This window comes from Paralichthys olivaceus, chromosome 19 (genome assembly GCF_024713975.1).
Source record: "Paralichthys olivaceus isolate ysfri-2021 chromosome 19, ASM2471397v2, whole genome shotgun sequence".
Classification (NCBI taxonomy): domain Eukaryota; kingdom Metazoa; phylum Chordata; class Actinopteri; order Pleuronectiformes; family Paralichthyidae; genus Paralichthys; species Paralichthys olivaceus.
In genome coordinates this window covers 12,958,899-12,982,167 of record NC_091111.1, presented here as the reverse complement: position 1 = coordinate 12,982,167, position 23,269 = coordinate 12,958,899, and the positions used below count along the sequence as shown (strand labels likewise).

The window sequence follows — 23,269 nt, the reverse complement described above, 5'->3', positions numbered from 1 at the left end:
TAAAGTAATGGTATATTTATTTTTTCATTTCCTTAATGCTCAGTCCTTCTCATTGACTGTGTAGTGATTAGTCCCACAATCATTAAGAAACAAATTTGTATTTATTTTTTCATTTAATAATGTCAGAGTAATGTTTAAGCTTTTATTTCATATGTCCATCCATTAAGTTGTTGCTGCACCAATACACCACAGGCTCACATGTCAACTAAAATATACGTATCCCATCATGCAACACCTTCCCACAACAAAAACAAATTCCCAGCACGAAATACAATTCTCAATTAGCCACGCTGTTCTCAATGTGAGATGGGTGCAGATATGCATAGGGCAATTCAAGCTGCGAGTTTCTCTCTGTGATTTCTTCACCGAGGTAGGACAACTCCCCTTGAAACTCCTGAATCATCTGCGTAAGTGCAGGCTCGTCGAATCGTTTGTCAGGATATTGACCCAAAGGAACCTGCAGAAATGACAGAGTCGAGAACGACAAATTAGAGTGACAGAGTACACCACGGTGCAAAAAACGACCAATACTTATTGCATTATGTAAATATGTATTAACAAATGCATTAATATATAATACAAACTTACAGCACTACTGTATTTCTTTGAAAGTAAATATGTCATGGCTGAAATGGAGGCAGTCTCTCCAACTGTCGGGAGGGCCTCCAAAATTGTCTCCATGCTTGACTGCCCCTTGGTGGTCGGAGGAGGTTTGTGCAGCAGCAGTGTGCCATTTGGCGTCCAGTAGTAGTAGTCAAACTAGATGATGAAAGAAGTTTCAGCATGCATGTAATTTATAATGAAACATTATTGTATTTATTTATTAGGTTATTTCATGTGGTTACATGGTAGGAAATGAAACCTGATGGTGAAAGAAGCATATTACACTGTCACACGTCCCATATATTCTAAATTTAAAAACAAATCTCAATGCATGTTCCAGTGTCCTAACTTTTTCACTCTTGCCTCACCTGTCCATTATTGACCGCTGCGTGTTGAACTGACACTGTGAAGATGATCATGGTGATGAATCTGATCAATTCTTCAGTGCAATGAAAGCAGTCTGGGAATCCTGTCAGCAGCACAACCATCACTGGTTATTCACAATTTGCTTGGAAAATGTTTTATACACTATATGTTATATACAGAACATGGGTTAAATACCTGAGGCTTTGTTTCTCAAGAGGCCGTGGGTGAATATCTCACTGATCCAATCCTGCAGCTCTGTGTCTTTACAGACGTCAGCGTCTGAGGGATAGTAGTACTCCACTACTGCTCTCACGAAGCTGGTTAACACAAAACAATAGGATTTTGAGTATATAAGCCGTTATCAAAACCCAGAGACTGAATTTAAACATGGACATCATAAAAAAGCTCCACAAAAGTGAGGCCAAAGTATCTCCATCGACACCTGGTGGCTGGCCGCAGAATATGTGATAAACCCCACAAACAAAAAGTTAAATTCAACATCAAATTTTAGATTATTTGGATCACACAGATATTTGCTAATTTTTCCAGTAATTTGGGTTTTGATGAGTTATTTGATGCTGTAAGAATGAGGTGAAACATCACAGCTGCTTTCAGACATTCTCCGGAGGGGCTGTATGTGAGAACGCAAATGTCAGAGTGAGAGCCTCTGGACTTTCTGCAGAGTTTCTCCGTCCAGCCCCTTGTGTAAAGAATGAATACATTCTTTCCTGCCTCCTACAGGCTGCGCCACTTCTCTCCTGAACACAAGCTGTTGATTTAAAACAGATCAGTGAGGATATCTGCAATATTTAGTAGCTAAATTTAAAGTTACCTGTTGATGATGTACCACAGCTTCAATCCATCATCTCTGTAGTAGCAGTTGGGGATTGACTCAAGTCCTCGTGCAGTGATGTTCTCTGGCAGACAGAGAGAGCTGTAGGTCATAAGAGGAAGGGACCTTCTCATGAGCTCCATGATCCCCTCAAGTCCAAATGAACTCTAATAATCAATTGTACAGAAATATTTACCATTAGACAACTGCATTGTTAATCTTATAGAAATCCTCTTTTTCAACAGTTCAAGATTAGTAGAATAGTCCAACTTTGAATTATATATGTGAAAGAGCCTTACTATACTAAAAATCCCATCAGGTCCCAGTAGACGTCTACGGCCTGCAATGTTTGTGTCCATAGTTGTCTTAAAGTGTGGAATCAACAACTGAAGAGAAAGAGGGGAAAATGTTCAATGTCAAAGTAAAGTGCTCATTTCAGCCAGAATGGCACTTAGAGATCAAACCTCCGCCAAGGTTCAACAGTCCTCTTAAATTCAACCAAAAGAAACTTTGTAGGATGATCAGAATCTGCAAGAAAAATGAGTTCCTCCCTGACCCATACCACATCCATCTGTTCGGTAGTTCTTCTGACAAACAAGTAATAAAAAAAGCAGACAGCACATCCTGGCTGTGTTGATCAGCAAAAAGAAGACACAACCATAACAAATCAGGTTTCCCTCAATTCCTTCAAAAATTCCTGTAAAACCAGTCAAAAGAAAAACAGGTGTACCAGCGGAGTGATCTCTGCTGTGTTGTGGTACCTTGTAGAGGGGATGAATCACAGGGAAGCAGCGCAGAGTGGCGACAGTGTAGACCTCTGCAATGAAGTGAGTATTCAAGAGGTGATGGACCGCTTCATGATCTATCATATCTGCATTTTTGATATACATCTTGGCCAGCAGCCAGTCGGTCTCCAGGTCACTGGGCAGGAAGATGGGATTCTGCTCTGAGGGCTGTTGATAGAGCTGGAGTGTGATAAAAAAAAAGATTGACTTTAAAATCTTTGAAAAGTGGAACCGGACTTCTGAAAAGAAATTATTAATGCTATGTGGATTTAATGACCACACTTGAGTTTCATTAATATATACCTGTATTGCAATTGGCATCAGTTTGTTTTCTGGGTTCAAGTAGAACAAACAGAGACCAGGAGTCACATTCAGAGATTCTCCCTTGTAGACTTGAGGGGGGATTCCATCCATGTTCTTTTGGTCATAGAGGAATATATTGCCTTTCTGTATGGGAAGGAATCAAGACGCAACATAGATTTGTAATCAATCAACCTTAAATCATTCCTTTCAAACTAATCTAATGCAGTTCAAATTCCTTTACAGGTGATTGGCAAAACATAGGATGGTGAAAATGAAATAAAAAATGTTACGATTTAAAGACCAACGCATAGCAAAGAAATCAATAATGGAAAAGACAGCAATTAAACAAAGTTAAGAAAATAATATATATACAAACAACATAATACAATAATAATAAAAGGATAAATATATATATATATATATATATATATATATGTTATTCTCTCTATACCCTTATTTCCCTGCTCAGACTGCTACCCTCAGCCAGGAACGGCTTCACCATCTCCTCTGTGACGGGAAAGTTTCGGGGAAGCTCTGAGCAGCGCTTGATCACAGTGGGGTTGATTCCGTTCAGAAACTGGAATCCGTAAAAGTCATCCTCCTTCCAGTGCTCTGCAATGTATTCTGGAAAAAAAATTTAAGAAACAGAGAGAAAAAGTTTTATCTGCTCAGGTTTGATGAACAACATGATCCTGGTCAAATAAAATTGTTTTTATTTTAATTTGTATAAAAACATCTTATTGCCCACAGAAGACAGAAGTTTTTCTTAATGAAAAGGAAGAAAATTGATTCAACATTATCAGCTGATTTCAAATAAACTGTAGTTACGTGTTAACTGAACAATTGAAATTATTTAATGCTTGATAACTTCAACAATAAGAGCGTTGTTCTCATATTAAAAAAACACAGCTGATAAGGGAGCTTTGAACTTCACCTGAATGGTATTAAATTAATACATTCTGTTAATACAACTCTTTATCCTGCACATCATTTGTGTGTTACCAATTAAAGTAATTTTTTTTATGTTGCTGCAACAATTTCCTTTTTCCAGTCCGCAGTGAAGTTTTCCAGAAACCTGAGTAAAACTGCTCATAGAATAAACGTCTGTCACATTGTAGGTGCATTGTTATTTATGATTTTGAGCAGTATGTTGTAAACATTTAGCCCATATATTATGACATGTGACTGATTAGTTTAACTTTGGAGGTAAGGTTAGTCAATTATCAGTTTTGGAGATTTCAGTGATTACCAATCTGCCAGTTTCTGATTGGTCTGTTTGATCACTTGTGAACTGATAATTGTGTGTCTCCCGTCCTAACATGCAGCCACTTGTTACTGTATTTATACAGCAGTTCTCCAGTCACATTCACATTCACAAACGCCAGGGATCAAACCTCTGACCTTTTGGTTAGTAAGTCGACCCGCTCAACCTGCTGAGCCACAGCCACCCCAGACTTGTGAGACCAGAGAGGACCAAACATTTCTGTCACAAAAAGCTTTCATCTAATCAGCAGTACTGGTAAACAGGAAATACCTGACATTGCTGTCTTTTTGAAGTTGAAGATTTTTTTCAGGTCGTCGACAGTCTCCCATTTTTCGATGGACCCCAGCTTTCCTTTAATTTTGAGTTCAATTCCACTGAATTAAAATGGGGGAAAAGAAAAACAGTGTGAGTATATTGGAACCAGTTTGTGTTGTAAATCTTTATATACAGTCAAACCCACATTTGTTTTTCTGTTCCCTGCAGTTCGTCCACTTTGGCCTTAGACCGGCGTATTTCAGCTGGTAGCTCAGACTCATGTTCAAAACTGCTTATGTCGAGTAGTCCCTCAGCTAGAGGCTTCCAGCTAAAGAAAACAAAGGACCAAAGTTACAGAAAAAGGACATGTCTCAAAGTGGACATGCCTGCATCTCTAGGTACAGGACCCCTGTGCTGCACACTTACTCGTAAAAGCTCCTTTTAAGCATCAGCTCTTTTTTCCGGTGCTCAATCAACAGGGGATGGTCGTCCTCAAAAACCTTCATGGCTGCGAGGTGAACAGAACAGAACAGCAGATTAAAAATGAGAAGATTAAATATCCCAAAAAATAATAATGTTTTATAATAAAGATCTTTAAGATGAATAATAATATAATATCGGACCTCTCCCTCCTCTCAGCTCCACATACTCTCCCCTGGAGATCCATCTGTGACAGGGGAAGAGAATGACATCTCCCTCTGGAGTCGTCACCTCTATGGTGGAGCAGTACCACTCGTCTTCTGGGAAAAGGATACAGGGATCCTTCTCCACCTTGACCAGCAGAAGTTTCCCCAGAGACGAACTGGTTTTCAATGTGTAGGTCCCGGTCTGGAAATAAGAGTTAATTTAAATATAAACAGTAAAGTAAGTGCGACATTTGTTAAAAAGGGCGTTGGCTTTGATGTTTTCAGTCTCACAAACATTTGCCAGTACACAGAGATAGACAAACATGACAGCTGCTGCGTACCAATAGAAATGGGTCTTTATGAGGGATTTAAAAGAAGATAAGGAGTTTGTTGGACTGATCCGCTCAGGGATATTGATCCAGAGAGTGGGAGCCCTGACAGGAAAGGCCCAGTCACCTTTTGGATGAACTATCCCTTTAATTTGTGAATAAATATCAGAGTGTCGTGCAGGATTCAACTCACTTCACCGGTGCTGAAGTCTTTGCCAAAGTTGTCCAGGTCAGTTTGCTCACTCTGTCCGTCACTTCCAAATAGAGTGACAGATACGTGAGCCCATGTTCCTGCATGTTGCATGTCACCTGTTGTCACCTGCAGCTTGTACTCAGCCATGTTCACTCAGGTGCAGATTTTTCCTGTCTGTGCTTTGTATTCTCGCTCTCTGCCTGTTTCTTTACAAGGCTCCACCCTATATAGGATGAACTTGTGTTTCTGGTTTTTGATCCCCTTGAAGCCCTTTACCTCAGGATATGACACTCAGGTAATGGCCTGATTTGCATACAAAGCTGCAACATTCCTGCCTGGTATAGATAATAACTGGTTTGATCATGCTCCAGACAGTCATACATAATATACACCTGTATATGTTCTGGACACACCATTAAAAGTTTTTTAAAAATGTAATACACAGTACAAGTGTAGAAAATGTCACCTAACATCTCGGCTGCTGTACTGGGATGCTTGTATGGAATATGCTGGAATATGCTTGTATATTCTCTTGCTTGCAGGCACATGCTGAGTGTGAGAAACCTCCATCAGACAGGTCCGACTGCCTCAAAGGGGCTGCATGGTGTTCAAAACAGCCTCATGCCTGACAGCATAGTAATTGTGAGTGGTAGAGGTTTGCACAGAGGCGAATTTCCATTGAGCAACCAGGAGTAGTCGTTAAACAAGACGATAAAAGAAGCTTCAAGAAGTATCACTTTTCTATTTTTGTAATCGTTAAGACTCCCTACACTGTATTTGTGATTGTTGTCATTGTAGATCATTTGCTTCTAGTTTTCCCAACTACTGCTGCATGTTGAGCAGATATACTCTGAGCTGATATATAGTATGTGTAGTACATACTAGTTTTCAGAGTTGCATCACATTCTCACACATACACTTGTCAGACGTTTCTTGGCCATTCCTGCAGACATCAAAGTACTGTTAATCCATCTGCCTGATCTTCACATGTACTTTAATTATAATAGCACTCAATAGAACGGTTATCTCTCCTAGATATCAGATGTCTAAGAGTGCAAGATTCTTCCAAGGAAATCTGGGAAAATGTAGAAAAAACCTGCCTGATCTTGCAATGTTTAAGAAAGCCAAAAATATTCACTCATTTGTTCAGACCCATGACAAAATTTCACAATTCTTTTACAGGGTGAGAGATGACCTGTTGGCATGCAGAGGTGTCTCAAGGAGCTTTAGGGACTTTAAGGGACCTGCATGGGGACTCTACACAATCATCATTGCTTATGTAATCAGCCATTCTCAGGGGGAGGGGGGCTTACTGCGGTGCAGTACAGTATTTTAACTTTAATTATTGTAACACAAACTTGATGCTAAGATGCAAATATTTGTAGGTAAAGATTTTCTTAAAGACCTGTTGATAAAAACAACAAAGCTGCATATTGAATGACTGGTGGAAGCTTTAAAGAAAACATAGAAGATTGAAAAGATTTTATTGAATGGTAGCAAATCACATGCATTAATGGGCTATCCTCATATTAATATCCATCTGTTTTGACTCTGTCCTACAGACACAGACTTGCTTTGGGGTTGACATCAGAATTCAGGATCAGAAAGACAAGAAAGAGGAGACACAAGCAAATCTTGTATAGTGCTGGCATAACTTTCTGTCACACAGAAATAATGCAATAACCTGCCCCCCCCATGGCTACAACTTGTCGACTAGATAGAGAAACCATTCAAATCTCTTTTCACTTTCTCATTACATCAAATAGAATAATATAAATCTACTGTGCATATGTGTCTTCAAGAAAATAGACTTTATCTTACCAGGTGCATATTCAGCAAAAAACTCATGCAAAGCTACAAGGTTAATATGTATTTTTTTTGTCAACATAGGAATCACCCACAAACACGCTGTGACAGGTAAAGTGTTATTTCATTCATTAAGGCTTCTTCATATCTATAGTGTAATGCAGGAAGAGTTCATTGCTTATTCAGAACTGAAAATCGTTGAAATTGCACCATCCACGTAATACTACAGTGATTCTGCGGGCGGTCAGCCCCATTTGGTCAGGTGTAAACTGGACGCAGGACACGACGCAGCGAGTGTCCGTCGCGCGCAGTGCACATGGCAGGAAGGGGTATGGGCTCCGTCTTGTGCTCCACTACGTTATAGTGGCACTTCTTCAGGTGGTCCGACATGCTGGGGAGATCGGTGAAACCCCAGGACGACACGGGGCTGAAGGCAGTGCTGAATCTCCACACCTGAAACAGTGAGTAGAAAAGGAGGTTGGAGTGAAGAGGGAACTACATTGATTGCAGATTTAGTTTTTAACAACCTGTACTTAACTTTACTAGTAATAAGCCTTAGAGGTGGTGGTATGGGGATTTTATTACCTATGGATAGAGCCCTACTTTCCTAAGTAACTAGCTGCTGGCTCCGGCCACATACACCAAACGGACAACAATGGAATTAATCTTCTTGGCACGAAAACAAATTATAACCTTTATAAATGTAAACTGTAAATGGTTTAGTGAGATTATTTTCAGCTTTGTGGACACAACTCCATGAGATATGATCACAATACATTTTAATTCATTGTATAATTTAGGTTATTAGCTTTTTGAAATGTTTGTGACGAGTTTGCATGTTCATGTTCACTCACTCTATTTTTGATCTGCCATGACACAGTGCCATGAGCACCAGGGCCTTGTCTCCGCTCCCACTGCAGCTCCACTATACCCCTGGTCTGCAGGAGACTGGCACACACCTCCCTCATAGTCCGTGAAACCAGTGAAAGCTGACACAGGCTGAAACTGTCCAGGAACCCAGCTATGTGCCACAGTATCTCATTGGGAAGCCCACTAAATTGGTCAGACTGGGAGTCATTTGGAAGTTTGGCCCTCGGGCAAGGCTGAACCCCGAAGGATCTCAGGTGTCTGTCGTGAACCACCTTGGCCCCTTGGGTGGATGGGTAAAACCTCCTTTGGGAAAACGTGCAGCCATAATATGCAAGTGGACAGCGGTGCTCCATCCAACCATTGAGACCGGCGTGGATGTCACCGTGGACATTGGTAAAATGGGAAGAAAACTGGTCCCGGCGGAATGACTGGCCACAGACGAAGGGGAACATGTGTTGGTAGCGGGGGTTTGAAGGGAGGTAGCGGTTATGTGGGACCGCCTCAACCTCCAGAGCTTCCAGGACAAGGCCGAGGCGAAGGGTGCGGAAAGGGCTTGGGTAGGCGAGCTGGGGGGCAGCATGATCACAGGCAGATGCAGAGGCCATGTCACCCACCCTTGTGTTTGTTACCAAGATTGCTGCAGGGAAAGTGAACGTCTGTGTGCCAAAGTTGACGCAGTAGCCATCAACATAGACTGTGTCAGAGATCCTCCTGCACTCTCTAGACTCTTCTAAACAGAAGAGCAGTGCTGCTGTGATCAAATCAATCTCTCCTAGACCCATTGGGTCGTCATCCTGCTCCAGATCGGAGGTATCCACTGCCTTGTCCTCCATTTTGGGTCGCAATCTATATGGTGACCTGTCTGGGTTGAAACCTATCCGTCCATTTGGTAATGGATATTGGCTCTGACCCCTAAAATACTGGTAATTGTGGAACCTCCGCTCAGACCCATGGCTCTCTAATAGAACTAGCCCCCTATCTTCCAGGACCACATGACCAGCCCTCTGTGCCACACCTGGGCTGACATGAAGTGGAGATGACATTTGAGGCGTCCCAGCCTCCTGAGAAACACCAGCATTCACCTCACCTTGCACCTCAACAGAAGAGGCTGCCTCTAAACAGGCCCCTGTCGCTCCTGACTGAGCTCCACTTGTTTTAGGAGCACTGTTTCCACTTAAACAGCTAGAACAGACACTTTTCTCCTCCATCTCTTTTTTATTCACACCGTCAGCCGCTGCTTTGTCTTCCAGTCCATTCTGAAGGTCTCCACTGCTGCTCAATCTACTCTCCTGCACAGCAGCTCCTCTGTTTACACACACTGAGCTGCTATCAACAGAACCGGCACTGCTAACGAAGTCTAAAGCAGCAGCTAAACTTCTTGCAGTCTCAACTGTGGCCTCATACAGTTTACCGAAGTGCTCCTCGTTCAAGCCATTAATTCCACTGGCAATCTTCTCCTTTGCCGAACCTGGGGCAGGCGTGGGCAAAGCTGAGTTCTTTACCCTGGTCTCCTTACTAACTGGAACATGTGGCTGTCCCTCTGCAGTAGGTGCCATGGAAATCACCTTGAGGGACTCGAGGAGTGTACGCTGATCCTGAAGGGCAAGTGCCATGTCCAGCTGCTCCACCTCCTCCACCCCACGACTGAGGCTCTCATAGGAAGTATAGTCCAGGCAGCTAATTGGCCATCTGTTCCACTCCATAGTACAGCACACCACGCCGGCGGGACAAACCTCGAGGTGTCCATACATTTGGTTGCGGACCAGCATGGAGGGGCAGCCATAGCCACTGTTGAGACAGGGGACCCTCACAAGTGGGCACAGAAGATGGTGCTCGCCAGCTTTGCAGGAGTGAAATACAGCGCCACACACTTGAGGACAGGAGATGAGATCACAAGAAATGCCTGGTTCAGGTCTGACCATGCATCTATGGTTGACACAGGACATGCAGTGAATATGATCCTCCTCCATCTTCAGAGCTGAGGGGGGTGGAGAGCTCCTGAATGCGACTGTGACAAAATCCACTGTCCTGCCAAATAAATGGAAAGGAAAAATATTTTCAAAAAGGATTCTTAGACTTTATTTGAATTCATATAAGATTAAAACCATGAAATCAGTATTGACGTGTACCACAGCTTTGGCTGCTATCATTATGTTGAACCACCAGATGTCACTGTGCCTGAGATCCATGAAATCTAAGCATCATGTCAGATGTGTCATTCCTCCCTCAAATCGAAGAAAAGAGATTAAGCTTCATGTTTTAACCATTCATGATCATATGAAAGAGCAATGATATCATATCTAATCAAATTACAAATGTAATCTGTTGCCATTGGCAATAAAGCTGATTTTTATTTTAAAACTACCTGAAAGTGTCTGAGGTGCTGGGGATCTTTCTTTAGAGCCTGCTATGAAACAGCGCCCCCACTCCGTCATGTGTGGAAATCAACTGCAGTCACGCGATGTAGACAAAAGCCTGTCTCATACAAAAACCTTATTAGGAAGCTTCCCAGCTTGATATGAAGGAGGTCAAAACCACGTGGGTAAAACAGATGTAACAGGTATCGATTTAGTTGTGTGTTCACACGTGGAAAGTGACAAAGTATTAAATACTTGTGTTCACTGAGCAGTGAATAATGATGATGCACAAACGCATGAATACTTTGCTTTCTCTTTGTGAAACTAACTTGGCAGAGTGACTCTTCAGTGGCAGTTTTACTAAAACCTGATGATGCAAGTACTGTTGGTACTATGAAGCCAATTCAATGCCATTGTTGTCCTTGCACAGTGTGCGGCTGTGTGCAACTCTGGCACAATGCTCTTTAGTTCCAGTGTTACATATAGTAATGTGACAAACAGACAAGTAGACAGATTACAATTGAATAAATGCATATATAAAATAGATATTACATTTAAATATATATATATATATATATATATATATATATATATATATATAATTAAAGCAGGTGAGTATATGTAATATTGCACATGTAGGGTATTATTGCACTTGGTTAAGTTCAATAATCACACTTGGTTAATGGCTTGTTAAGAGTCTGTTAGTGTGAAATGAGAAACCTTGATTTAATGACAAATCAAATAATACAACTCTTACAGTAAAGATTATATCATTGAAAGTAAATAGAGTGGAACTTGGCCTCAGCTCGTGATATTTGATTGATGAAACTCCTTCTCGTCACCTTAGTTGAATCTCATCAGAGGTCATGAAGAGCTAGAAGAAACGGGGAAGTAACTTCCTGCACACTTCTCCCTGTTCATCCTACAGGGTTGACACAGAATATATGACGTTTGCATGTGAAGACAGTGAACCCACAAAATCACAATCTTTTCATATCCAGATGCTGATCTGTGGTATTACTGCACGAACATCACATTTATTTAAAGCCAACTAAATATTCAACTGTGGTGCACATCTATCATTCCAGGTGTTACTGTACTTTCCTTCATACGTGTTGTCAACAGAGGCAGCTTCTCCCCAGGAAAACAAAACAGTCGCTACTTCCTGACAGCTGAAGTTAACTTCCATCAAAATGTGTGCAGCTGATCAACCCTGTTGAAGCTGTCGCTAAAGTGAACACTGGTTTGTATTCGTACCCGCACTGATTCCAGTCTCGTGTCAAACCCTCTCTCTCTTTTTTAATCAACTTGTTTTTGTCACAATGACAAGCTAGCGGCTAACGCTGGCTAACAGCGGCTAGCTGGCTCCGAAGTTGAACCGCATCCCGACAAGCTAACTCGGCTCCGTAACATCGCGTTAGCAGCGGAGTGTGTTCTCACCTCGTGCTTGTGTTGGCAGGAAAACTTCTGGTTGGAGGTGTTTGATTGAAAATATCTTAAATTCAAGCAGCTGTCAACTGTACTTTTCTCTGTGGAGCTACTGCTAATGACAGCTAGCTACATCAGTTAGCCTGCTGCTTCTTTTTTTTTTCCTCTTGTCAAAACTTTATTGACCAGGCAAGTACATCCATTTTACATTGAGGATAAAAGAAAGAGTAAAACTATGATAACATTTAATTGTGTGGATTGATACGATTATTGTTATTATTTTTTAAATAATTACAAATATGTTCATCTCTATTCCCTTTATTTCAAATTGTTTTTAAATTTCAAAATGAAATTGCATTACATTGAAGCATGACACCTTTGTTATTTGAATTATATCTTATCAGTTTGTTTATTGTTGTTATTTATAAATGATCAGTCAAATCTATACTGATAAATAAATAGATTCAACTGAGATTATAGATTACTAATGTGCACAATGGAAAAATATTCATGCACACATCCGTCCAATACAAAAATAATATAGTCCCACTCCCTTTGTTCTGCTGCCTTCATTTAACTTTTCAACAAGCTATGGGAATGGTGAATAACTGGATGTGTGGGGCATGAAGAGTTTGAAGGTCTCAACTCAAGTGGGAGAACAAAACTTATATTCTTACACTTGACTTATTTTGTTTTAACTACTTATTAGCAATTTTCAAACCTTCAAATTGTTGTTGAATGAATAAAAATAAAATAGAAAAATGGATACTGTTCGGTTTTTCTTTACATTTTAAGGTCTTGAGCATGTTATGTTTTGATTTGGCACTTAAAATGGAACTGAATTCCATAGCTTGTTTTTAGCTATACAGATAAAGTTATTATCATCATATTATTAGTTTAAATATACACAATAGTCCACCGATAAATAAAATTGCTTCTCTCATGTCTTAAGCAATACAGATCAGTCACCTGAATTTTATCTTACCTATCTTTTTTTGTTGTTGTAGGCAGTAACCACTAATGAACAGGAGAGGTCAGCAATGCACTATTTCTGCCTTCTGGCCTCCTGGCTGTTAATGGTCAGACCATGGCCTGGAGATGCCACATTTCGAGGTCGGGATCACCTACAAAACAGCCGCCCTGGAGCCGGAGGACCTGGACCACGGACCCATCAGACAGTGCTGATGTGACAGTGCAAACTTGTCAGGAGGTGTTGAAGCAAAGCCATGCAGTCAGTGGGACCGTCAACATTACCTGGTATGAAATCTAACATAAATGTTCTACGAAAAGGAGTCAGAACATTTCGTACGTTTGAGCTAAGGAAGCAATGATACAAAGACAGTTTTATCTGTGTACAGGCTACAATCCAGACAACTCAACGCAGGAAACCAGAAAACCTCTGACACTTCAGCCCTGCTGATAAGGCAGCACACATTTTGAGGATAAGAGGCAACCATAGGATGTAGCTTAACTAAACCAGACTTAAAATCTCTCCACACCTGTATCGTGTTGACAACTACTTACCCACATAAGACATGATAAATCTGTAAGGAGAATCGGTATTAACAATGTGATGTGCGGATGATGTGAAATTGCTCAAACGCCAAATTAGAAAACAAATTTGCTTCTGGAGACCAGTAGGGATTTCTGAGATAAAAGTAGAAGTTATTCCAGAAGAACAGTCCACAGCAGTTCAAACATTGAAAGCATTTAATGCTAAATAGTGTGTGAATAATAATCTTTTTCATTTGTTGCTAAATTGGATTGCGGTTTCTCAGCCTTTTGTTGAAAGACAGCACTGATTTCAGGGCAGCTATTTTAATTTTATGTGTTAAAAATATGTTGATGTTGAATAACTTCTTATAATTTAATTTTAAGCTTAGGTTGCAGTGCAGTTGTTTTGTCTCTAGTGGCTTAATTTCACCCGTGATGGTGCAATAAACCTTTTCCTTGAAGCTGTCAAGTGAAAACCACACTTTCCTTTGCAAGTTTTAAATGGTTCATTGTGGCATCTTTGACAACAAGACACTTATTTGTGTAAGACTCCCTTCGCTGTTGTCTGTTGAATTTTTATAGGATGTCATCGATGAAAAGAACAGATGTTGCTGAATAAGTGCCAACATTCCTGATCCTGTGCAAAGCAATGTCTAACATGAGAAATTGGCTTGCCAAAAGATAGAGTGATGAGGTTTATGTTTGAGGAAATAAAATGGAGATGTTTGTCTGCTTCTTTGGCTCATCCAATTATTCTTAAGCATAAGCAATGACACTGATATCAGTCTATGTAACAGTGTCTCGTCACCAGTTCTACGCGATCAAAGCAATAATAATACCCTGGGAACCTTGGGAAGTCTTGCTGGCCAGACTCTGCAGACCCCAGTCCTGAAATAAACCGAGAACCACCCTTTGCCCTGAAGTGTGGCTACAGCATCCAAGTAGTCTCCCCTTCTCAAACATGTCACTTTTATTCAGGTTCAATATGAGACGCTTGCCCCCAAAGCCCCGGGCACCAGCAGTGGCAGTGTCATCGTGACTCCTTTTACAAGTTTATTTGTGATTTATATCGCCTGGCATGAGTCACGACCGGACCCGTCCCTACCACATAAGCTGCACGCCCCCTGGGAGTGGGCCTTGAGATACAGACGTTCGGATTCAAACACTGGGCGGAGTTAAAATCACAGAGTCAGTGAGGAGTGGCAGATTCCATAAATCTTCAGTATTCATAGTAGATTACTGTGGCATTTAAACTTTGAAGCTGACAATCATGTTGTTATTAAACTCCAGATTAAACCACAGTTTAGATAGCAGCTAACTTGGAAAACGCAGACCATTGCAGAGACATGTTGCGCTCAGGCTACTGTTGTGGGTGAAGTTGTGTTCAAAAGCTCAAAAAGAGGCAGAACTAAGACCCACGATTGGCCTCCACTGACCTGAGGCCTGAAATGTCGCCTGCGACCTTCAACCAAACGCTGGGTGGAGCGACGCACACTGTTAACACCGCTGTCCACAGTGCTGAAAGCATCCATCGTGGCTCATGCAGCGTCTTGCATGAGTTGACTGAAGCAGAGAAGATATCAGATTATAGTCTCACTATAAGTCGTGAAGGACAGCGTCTGTCTGCTGCTTGTTAGCGCTTGTCAGTCCAGCATCGTATCATTTACAGTGAGCCGTCATGTAATTCCAAAGCTGCTAAACGCCTGACACCTACACGACTAACTCAAAAGTAACAGAATTATTGACATGAACCTTGAATGTTAAGTTGCAAGCGATACTGGTGATGGGATAAATAGCTGTCATTAATACACAGTTTAGGTTCATAGGTTTCTGCTTCAAAAACATTTTTGCTCATAGTGCTACAGACCTGGCATTTTCCCACCCATTTCCTTTTAACCTGGGTACATCTAATACTGTATATTTACTTATCTGTGATATTACAGGATAATACTATAATGTCAATCATACAAATGAAAATAGGTGCACAGAGAGCAAGATAAAATGTTCCCCTGATGTGATTTTTCTTGTATGCGACAATGGATGCCTTTATGTCTCTTCATTTGATCTTGAATCATATTTATCAGCACATGTGAACATTTATCATTATTCATCATACATCTTTATATAACAAATGCAGACAGGGAGGGATAAATACTGTAGGAAAAAAAAGGCGATGGTTGCAGGGGTGGGAGAGAGGGTGGGGGTCTTAATGCTTAACATAGAGAGAGAGAGTGAGAGAGAGAGAGAGAGAGACTCAAATGATAGCGCCGAGGACCACGCGCTACAGAAGAAGGTGGAAGGCACGCGACATGTCTCAAGGATTCAGGTAAGTTTTAATGCAACACACAGAAAAAGGCAGTTTCACGTATATGTATAGTGTTTACATGACAATTTAAAATATATAATGTATAGGATATGATTGTTATGCATCATTCTACTGAAGAAATTAGTCTGTTAGTCTGTATTAGCCCTGTTATCATTTACATTATCATTAGAATTTGTATCATCATTATTGTTGTTAATTGTCACCGATGCAACCTTATGCACGACAGATAGAAAATGTTGGGTGCGTTTAAAAACAAGAGCAGCCAGGTTATAACAGCTGGATTTCTTTTTGTCAGTCCTCGTGTGGGAATCAAACATGAGTGGATCATGGATGGATGTTAGTTGCTCGTGTCTGAGTCAGATGGTGAACACGGTGTCTGTGAGGTGAGAGGATGCACGAGCTCAAGTCAGCAGCCCCGAAAAAAACACGTCCCTCAGAACGTGTTCGCTGTCCGCGGTGCTGAAATCTGCCTCCTTTTCTGAATGGAGCAGCAGCACAGTGCGCTCAGCCTCCACTCACACACACACACACACACACAGACACAGCTGCTGGAAGAAAACAACACGTTTGAGGGATTTTTTTAAAGACCTGGCTGCCCCCCCCACCATCAGTAAACAGCAGTCCCATTCAGCTGGGTGTGAGTTAAGTGCCTTGCTCAAAGGCACTAAACTCCACTCCATGATAGTTGATGACTCTTCCAGCTGCAGGAATGTAAAGCAGGGCGTCGATATAAAAAGAGCATGCGTGCTTGTAGTCAACTAAACGCTCAGCACATCTGTCCTCCTCCCTCACAGCAGTTTGTCTTGCTTCCTCTGCAGGTGCACGCGGATATGCTCCAGGTGTCGTGCGCGCGGATCATGGTCGCTGGGATAAACGTGGATGTACTGACAGACAGCGGATAGTATGCCCGCACACTTGGCACGGCAAACGCGATGTGGCACAACATGGCACGCGTAAAGATGGGTCTCCTCACTCTCCTCTGTCTCCCCACATTTTTCTTCCGTGTCCTCGTGCTCTGCCACGGCAGCAGCGGCATCTACGAGCGCTCGGTGGTCCCCCGCGCCGTGTCCCGCTCCGTGGCCCGCATGGACGGGGACGTGATCATCGGCGCACTCTTCTCCGTGCACCACCAGCCGTCCGCGGAGAAGGTGGCCGAGCGCAAGTGCGGGGACGTCCGCGAGCAGTATGGCATCCAGAGGGTGGAGGCCATGTTCCACACGCTGGACCGGATCAACACCGACCCCAACTTGCTCCCCAACATCAGCCTGGGCTGTGAGATCCGGGATTCCTGCTGGCACTCCTCCGTGGCCCTGGAGCAGAGCATCGAGTTCATCCGGGACTCCCTCATCTCCATCCGGGACGACAAAGACGGGTCCAAGTGGTGTATTGACGGTACCCCGTCCAACCAGCCTCCGCCCACCAAGAAGCCCATCGCAGGGGTGATCGGACCTGGATCCAGCTCGGTGGCTATTCAGGTGCAGAACCTGCTGCAGCTCTTCAACATCCCGCAGATCGCCTACTCTGCCACCAGCATCGACCTGAGTGACAAGACGCTGTTCAAGTACTTCCTGAGGGTCGTGCCCTCAGACACCCTGCAGGCCCGGGCCATGCTGGACATTGTCAAGAGATACAACTGGACCTATGTGTCTGCGGTGCACACTGAGGGTGAGACTGCCGATCACTGACCTCCATCCAAACCACCATGATATTCTGATTAACAGCCATGTTGTGTGTTGAGGCTTTTAGTTGAGTTCATAGAACCTCGTGGTATCACTGTCATGCTTTTCTTAGTGATATACAACCAGAGCACACTAACTGTGAAATTAATACACTAGCCCATCACTTGTGTCAAAATTGAGTTATACTGGAAGCTGGGACGATATTTGCCTGTTAGAAACCACTGGCTCAATAATAATTTGATAAAAGGATTGGCAGGATGTCTGGAAATTTGTACGGAGGCCTTCTACATGGGTCATTTGGGGGCCCACATTCCCAAAATGTTCACATTAACACAATTACAGATTTCTGCAACTTTGTAGGCGCACTTCCTTATCTTTCTCTTAAACAGAACCAATCACGGTGGTGCATTCCCATTATACTGTACATCTTCTTGTCTCTGTCTATTTCTTTCACGCTCAGGTCTTAGTTGTGACCATATATGTGCATACTAGTAAATATTAATTGGGATTTTATAGCATGATTTGGTTTGTGGAACCAAAGCAGGAGCTTCTTGGCTGATTGCAATCAAAGCCAAAGAGGGGCCAGATAGAGAGAAGACCTCTATCCTTGTTTTACCAGCCCAATCAAAAGCCCCTACAAAATCTGTTTGAATCTAAATCTTCCATTTCCATGTGGACTGCAGTGCTTGACTAATGTGTCACGGGCTGGATTGTTGATAAAGCCCACGGCTCTTTAGCATGACAGCTGGATTACAGGCAACAACACAAGGGACCATTTTGGCATTAACAATGTAGGTATTCCGTTAGAAATGAATTCCATGGTTAAGTCACGAGGATGAAGCCAGGATGAAAACTCACATTATTGTGTTAAATATCACCAGGTTCTTATGAATTGAAATGTCTTATCTCCTCAGAAACTATAGGTTTAAGAGTGTTCCATATTTCATACCACGTTGGGCTCACTTTCTATTTTGAGAACGTTTTTGTTCGGCTGAGCAGCACAACAGTTTTGGTGGAGAAACGAGACAGAGTAATTACTGTGAAGTCAATTATGTCCACGGCTTTTCATTAAAGTCTTAGTGAAGAACAGTCGGTGATGTGCAGAGGAATGATGACTGACAGGCTATATTACCCTGGATCCGCTTTCGAGCTGCGGACTCACAGGGAGTGTAAACCATCTTTGGATAGTCCTATTATTGTCAGGTGTTGGAAAGGGGCTGCGACACAGGTTGTTATCAGAGAGATGAAGAGAGGGAGGTAAGGAGCTGTAGTACCCGGAGGCTTAACTAGGTGGCGTCAACTGTCTGACCTTCAGCACACCTACAGGAGGATCCTGTGGGACTGAAGTCATAATTTAAGAGTAATGAAAGACCAGCCTGGGGACGGATGAATTTGATTGCAAGCAACATCACTTACTCAGGCTGCAGTGTGAGCAGTGAAAGTAGGACATCATCTGAAAAAGATGTCGTTCAAAGTTCAATTTGTGAGATTTAACTTCTTTCACAAATAGACCTTCTGTAAATATAAATCCCAACACTGAATATGTTTTGTAAGAGAAAACAGTTGAGAAGTTTGGTGACAAAGTAAATTTGTATATCAGAGCCTTCATATTAAAATGTCCCCTGATGCAGACCTTACCCTGACCTTTAAGAAGTCATATTCAAATCCACTCGTTTGTTTTGCTCTATCTCTGTAAATAGTGGTCACGACTGGCTTAAGCTCATGAGTTCTCCCTCCCATCCACATTAGACAAGTTATAAATGCAGCTTGTTGCCCGTAGCAACAGCTAGGGCTGTGAAAATTGCATAAATTACCTGTTACTATTATCATCAGTCTGATAGGAACACTCAAAAAGCAGGCTTTCAATGGTCATTGTCAAATGGGTTGTCAGCTAATGCACCCACTACCCACCTGTCTGACAGTGGAGACGGAAAGAGGGAAATAATTGGATATCATCATTTCCATGGGAGAAAGAAATGAGCAAAATGAAAATATTATCAAAGGACTATTGGAAAACCAACACATGTGCCAGAGTACATGCATTTTGATTTAACCACTGTCTTCCTCGCTGTATGAAGTCATGCCTGCACGGTGAGTTTACTCCTCATAGTCCATATAAAGAGGAATGCAGTGCATGAGGCTCTCTTAGGAACAAAGATTTTTCTGAATAGGTGCTCCTAATGTCCTCATGACTACATGCACATAGAGAGACACATGTTCAAGCATGCATCAGTGATTGGATTGTCTGTGTAATCCAGCTGTCATGCTAAAGAGCCGTGGGCTTTATCAACAATCCAGCCCGTGACACATTAGTCAAGCACTGCAGTCCACATGGAAATGGAAGATTTAGACTCAGAAGGATTTTGTAGGGGCTCTTGATTGGGATGGTTAAACAAGGATAGAGATCTTCTCTCTCTCTGGCCCCCCTTCTGCTTTGATTGCAATCAGGAAACTCTCTGACACTCATTATCAGAGGATCAGAGTTGCAGCTCACTCAGGGGCTTGACGCACTGAACAAATGCTGGGGGGGTGAGGGGTGGTGCTTTGAGCAAACCATTGATTGTCCATCAGTGAAACAGATAGAAACCTGTGGTTAAAAAGCAATTACCCAGGCTTTTTAATGATGTCAAAGTGTTTTTGCGTGTAAGATGGTATGTAATTGTTATTGTTTTCACATTTTTCAGAATAATTGATCGTGTCACTCACAATCAGGGAGTAATACAGCACATATTCATGTCAGAATTAGTGAAATGATCACAGCTAGGGCATTATCCATACCCAAAAAGGCTCATTTATAAAATAGGATTACCAGACGGTGAAAAGGTCATTACACAAGGAAAATGTTTTATTGTTTAATTCCAGCAAGGACACCCTGTTTTCTTTTCAAGCTGAATTCTCATTACTCAATAATATGAGTCTGTCTCCTTCGTTACCTGCAGGGAACTACGGGGAGAGCGGCATGGAGGCCTTCAAGGAGCTGGCCTCCCAGGAAGGCTTATGCATCGCCCACTCGGACAAGATCTACAGTAACGCAGGGGAGAAGCACTATGATCGCCTTTTGAGGAAACTGCGGGAGCGTCTGCCCAAAGCTCGCGTGGTGGTGTGTTTCTGCGAGGGCATGACTGTCCGAGGCCTCCTGATGGCCATGAGGCGACTGGGAGTGTTTGGGGAGTTCCTCCTTATTGGCAGGTATGTTTTTTTTCTTTCTTTTTTTATCCTTTTAATTCACAGTTAAGAGCAAATCGCTGGATGGCAAGAAATCGGTTAACAGGCTGGAAGGCTACAGGATGCTGCCTTGTCTTCCTGATGTGCGTGTCACCAGGGCAACTGAGAAGAATTAGACCACATACCGATAGCACTGAATAGAAATGTTCTCCAGCGATGAATAATTGGTATTTCAGTCACAGACGCAAAACTGTAGAAAAGAAACGGCACCTTGAGTCCGTTCTCGCTCTGTTTGTGCGTCCTCATTAAGACAGCAGCATTTATTCCTAATCAGTATGTATGTTTATAAGAAGATCAAGAGTCAACACGATCTGCTTTTATGATTTCTCCTCCTCTTTGGATATTCACTCCATCTCTCTCCCTTCATATTCCACATCCCCCTCTCTTTGTCTGTTAGTCAATGTTGAGTGACAGTGAGTGACTGTAGTGGTAATCTTAGTCATTAGAAAAGGGCAACTCGAGTCGTCTCACACACTTGCATTGTGCAACATTGCACCATAGAAACAGCCTGCGGGGAATATTCACAGTTGTCAGTAAAAGCCCCAACAACCCTGATGCTAACTTTCAGTTCATTCATGTAATATCCTTCCTCCATCATTTCAGAGCGGGACGAGGTCTTTGGCACCGGTCTGTTGTCAAGCAGTTGTCAACTGTATTTTACATGAGGGGCACATTAATAAGACGGCTAAGGATGACAGGGGGCATGTAGCCCAACTAAGCAGTATTCATTGGAGATTTGCTGAATGCTGCAGGAGTGCAGGTCTAAAACTGTCCCATCATCCTCCAACAAGAAGAACCTACAGGAACGTAACCTCATCTGACAGTTCTAACATCAGGACCTCTACCTTTCCACATTTAAGGGTTACAGTTTAGGTTTAAGAATTTCTTTACAATGTACAATCTTGAGACAGATTTCGAGAATAGATTTTTCAAAGATACAATAGCTTCCTTCCTTCTGTAAATACTCACCAGTGCAAAAAATGTGAATTCCTTAGCACCAGAAAAATTGTCCCCAACACAATCCATCCATCCATTCCCATCAAATGAAACAAAAAATTCCATAATTACCAATTGGTTTTAACTGTCGTTGGTTCGCTCCCAATGTTAGTTTTGCTATTTTGGGATTTGATGAACAGCAAAGTTAATTCAACACAAACCTCATTTTTTAAAACTGTACATTTTCATATTGATATTATGATATTTTCAAATGAAGACATTTGTTTCCATGTCATTGCCATTATCTTTCCTCCATCCTATAATATCTCCCTGTGGTAGAAATGAAGAGAAGACATGTGCAGCTCTTAGCAGCCTCTGTCTATGCTGCATGTGTTATATTCAGTGCATATTTAAGTTGTTGGCAGGGAGCACTCTTTCTTTTCAGCTGTAGCACATGCCTTTTAAATTATCCATTATAATGACACTGTAGAGTTACATTCCCATATCTCTTCTTTCCTCTTCCCTCTATAGGATGGGATGGAAAAGTGGGGCCTTTTTTTAGCTTTTGTGGAAGTCTCCATGGGCGGAGGAAAGGCTTCTGGGTCACAAAGATAGAGAGACAGAGAGAGAGAGAGACAGAGATAAAGGGAGGAGATAGAGTGTAAAAATGACAGAGGACGTCTGGGCCAATACAGATGCCAAACCGAAGTGTATGTTTCCTGATGTGTGCTGAACAAGTGAATGAGGCTGGCAGTCAGGTATTAGCTTATCAAAGAGGAGCTCTTCATTTATGCTTTCACCTCTAAAAAACCCTCTTTCGTGAAGTGTGTGTGTGCAAAGAGAACTCCAGGGAGTTAGAAGAGGAGGTAAAATACACAAAGACAAACAAGGAGTGAATGAAACAAAATGACAGAACACACTGAAACAAACATAGTTATATTAAAACTGACAATGTAGCAAAGAGGAAGAGGCTGAAGTTAAAGCTAAATGTCTGAGGACATCTTGTAGGAGTCCGCTACAACACTGGTAAACATGCAAAGTTGATGTTTACCCTGTGAAAGTCATCACACAGCTTTGGAATAAACATGGTTAAAATCCTTATAAGATATGCTTTTTCAAAGGAGACACATTATGTTCATATTCAGGTTCATAATTTCAATTTGGTTTATTGCTCTAATGTTCAGAAAACACATCACCTTCCTGAGACTGTCCATCGCTGCAGCTCCTCTTCTCAGCCTCTGTCTGAAACACTTGGTTTTAGCTCCTGTCTCTTTAAGGCCCTCCCTCCTGATAAAGCCCAGTCGGCTCTGATTGGTCAGCAGTCCCACTCTGTTGTGATTGGTGCACTGCTTCCAGCGCATGTGGGAAATGTGCGCCTTCACCTTTATAGGGACACGACAAACCAGCACTGGCACCGTCATGTGACATCATGGTACCCTGGAAGCATCAGCCAGACTACCGACAAGGCATCTCAGGAGCTTCAGGGCTTTTCAAATTCACAAAAAACCTTAATAAAATTCCAGAAGAACGACAACGGTCGTCCTCGAACCAGATGGTCGGCAGTCCAATCCCAGCTCCCAGTCTGCATGCTG

At 42.2% G+C, this 23,269-nt stretch overlaps 3 protein-coding genes across 6 annotated transcripts in view; 1 reads left to right on the top strand and 2 right to left on the bottom strand.

Annotated features, from left to right (window-relative positions):
• Positions 1-82: 82 nt before the first annotated feature.
• Positions 83-5,755, bottom strand: LOC109636208 (hydroperoxide isomerase ALOXE3-like). Its single transcript, XM_069514484.1, has 14 exons — positions 5,557-5,755; positions 5,032-5,236; positions 4,835-4,916; positions 4,614-4,736; positions 4,424-4,527; positions 3,341-3,513; positions 2,890-3,033; positions 2,563-2,766; positions 2,101-2,187; positions 1,802-1,968; positions 1,165-1,286; positions 972-1,072; positions 589-759; positions 83-457 (listed from the first exon to the last, which is right to left on the bottom strand). Exons 1-14 carry the CDS (start codon positions 5,701-5,703, stop codon positions 278-280), a joined length of 2,010 nt encoding a protein of 669 aa, XP_069370585.1. The 5' UTR covers positions 5,704-5,755; the 3' UTR covers positions 83-277.
• Positions 5,756-7,023: 1,268 nt separating this feature from the next.
• On the bottom strand, positions 7,024-12,209 carry fbxo30b (F-box protein 30b). 3 transcript variants are annotated; one of them, XM_069514483.1, is made up of 4 exons: positions 12,030-12,209; positions 11,347-11,511; positions 8,217-10,260; positions 7,024-7,815 (listed from the first exon to the last, which is right to left on the bottom strand). In XM_069514483.1, exons 3-4 carry the CDS (start codon positions 10,200-10,202, stop codon positions 7,621-7,623), a joined length of 2,181 nt encoding a protein of 726 aa, XP_069370584.1. In that variant the 5' UTR covers positions 10,203-10,260; positions 11,347-11,511; positions 12,030-12,209; the 3' UTR covers positions 7,024-7,620. The 3 variants fall into 3 exon arrangements, with proteins under 3 accessions (XP_069370584.1, XP_019953296.1, XP_019953300.1); XM_020097737.2 differs by having other exon boundaries at positions 11,432-11,511; XM_020097741.2 differs by lacking the exon at positions 11,347-11,511.
• Positions 7,805-23,269, top strand: part of grm1a (glutamate receptor, metabotropic 1a) — a 34,021-nt gene continuing 18,556 nt past the window's right edge. The window contains exons 1-6 of one of the 2 annotated variants that reach the window (XM_069514482.1): positions 7,805-7,823; positions 11,715-11,832; positions 13,025-13,274; positions 13,376-15,837; positions 16,656-17,502; positions 20,456-20,705. In XM_069514482.1, coding sequence (XP_069370583.1) covers positions 16,770-17,502; positions 20,456-20,705 — 983 coding nt within the window. In that variant the 5' untranslated portion in view covers positions 7,805-7,823; positions 11,715-11,832; positions 13,025-13,274; positions 13,376-15,837; positions 16,656-16,769. Of the gene's footprint in view, positions 7,824-11,714; positions 11,833-13,024; positions 13,275-13,375; positions 15,838-16,655; positions 17,503-20,455; positions 20,706-23,269 lie in introns of those variants that run through there. The other variant, XM_069514481.1, reaches the window with a different exon arrangement.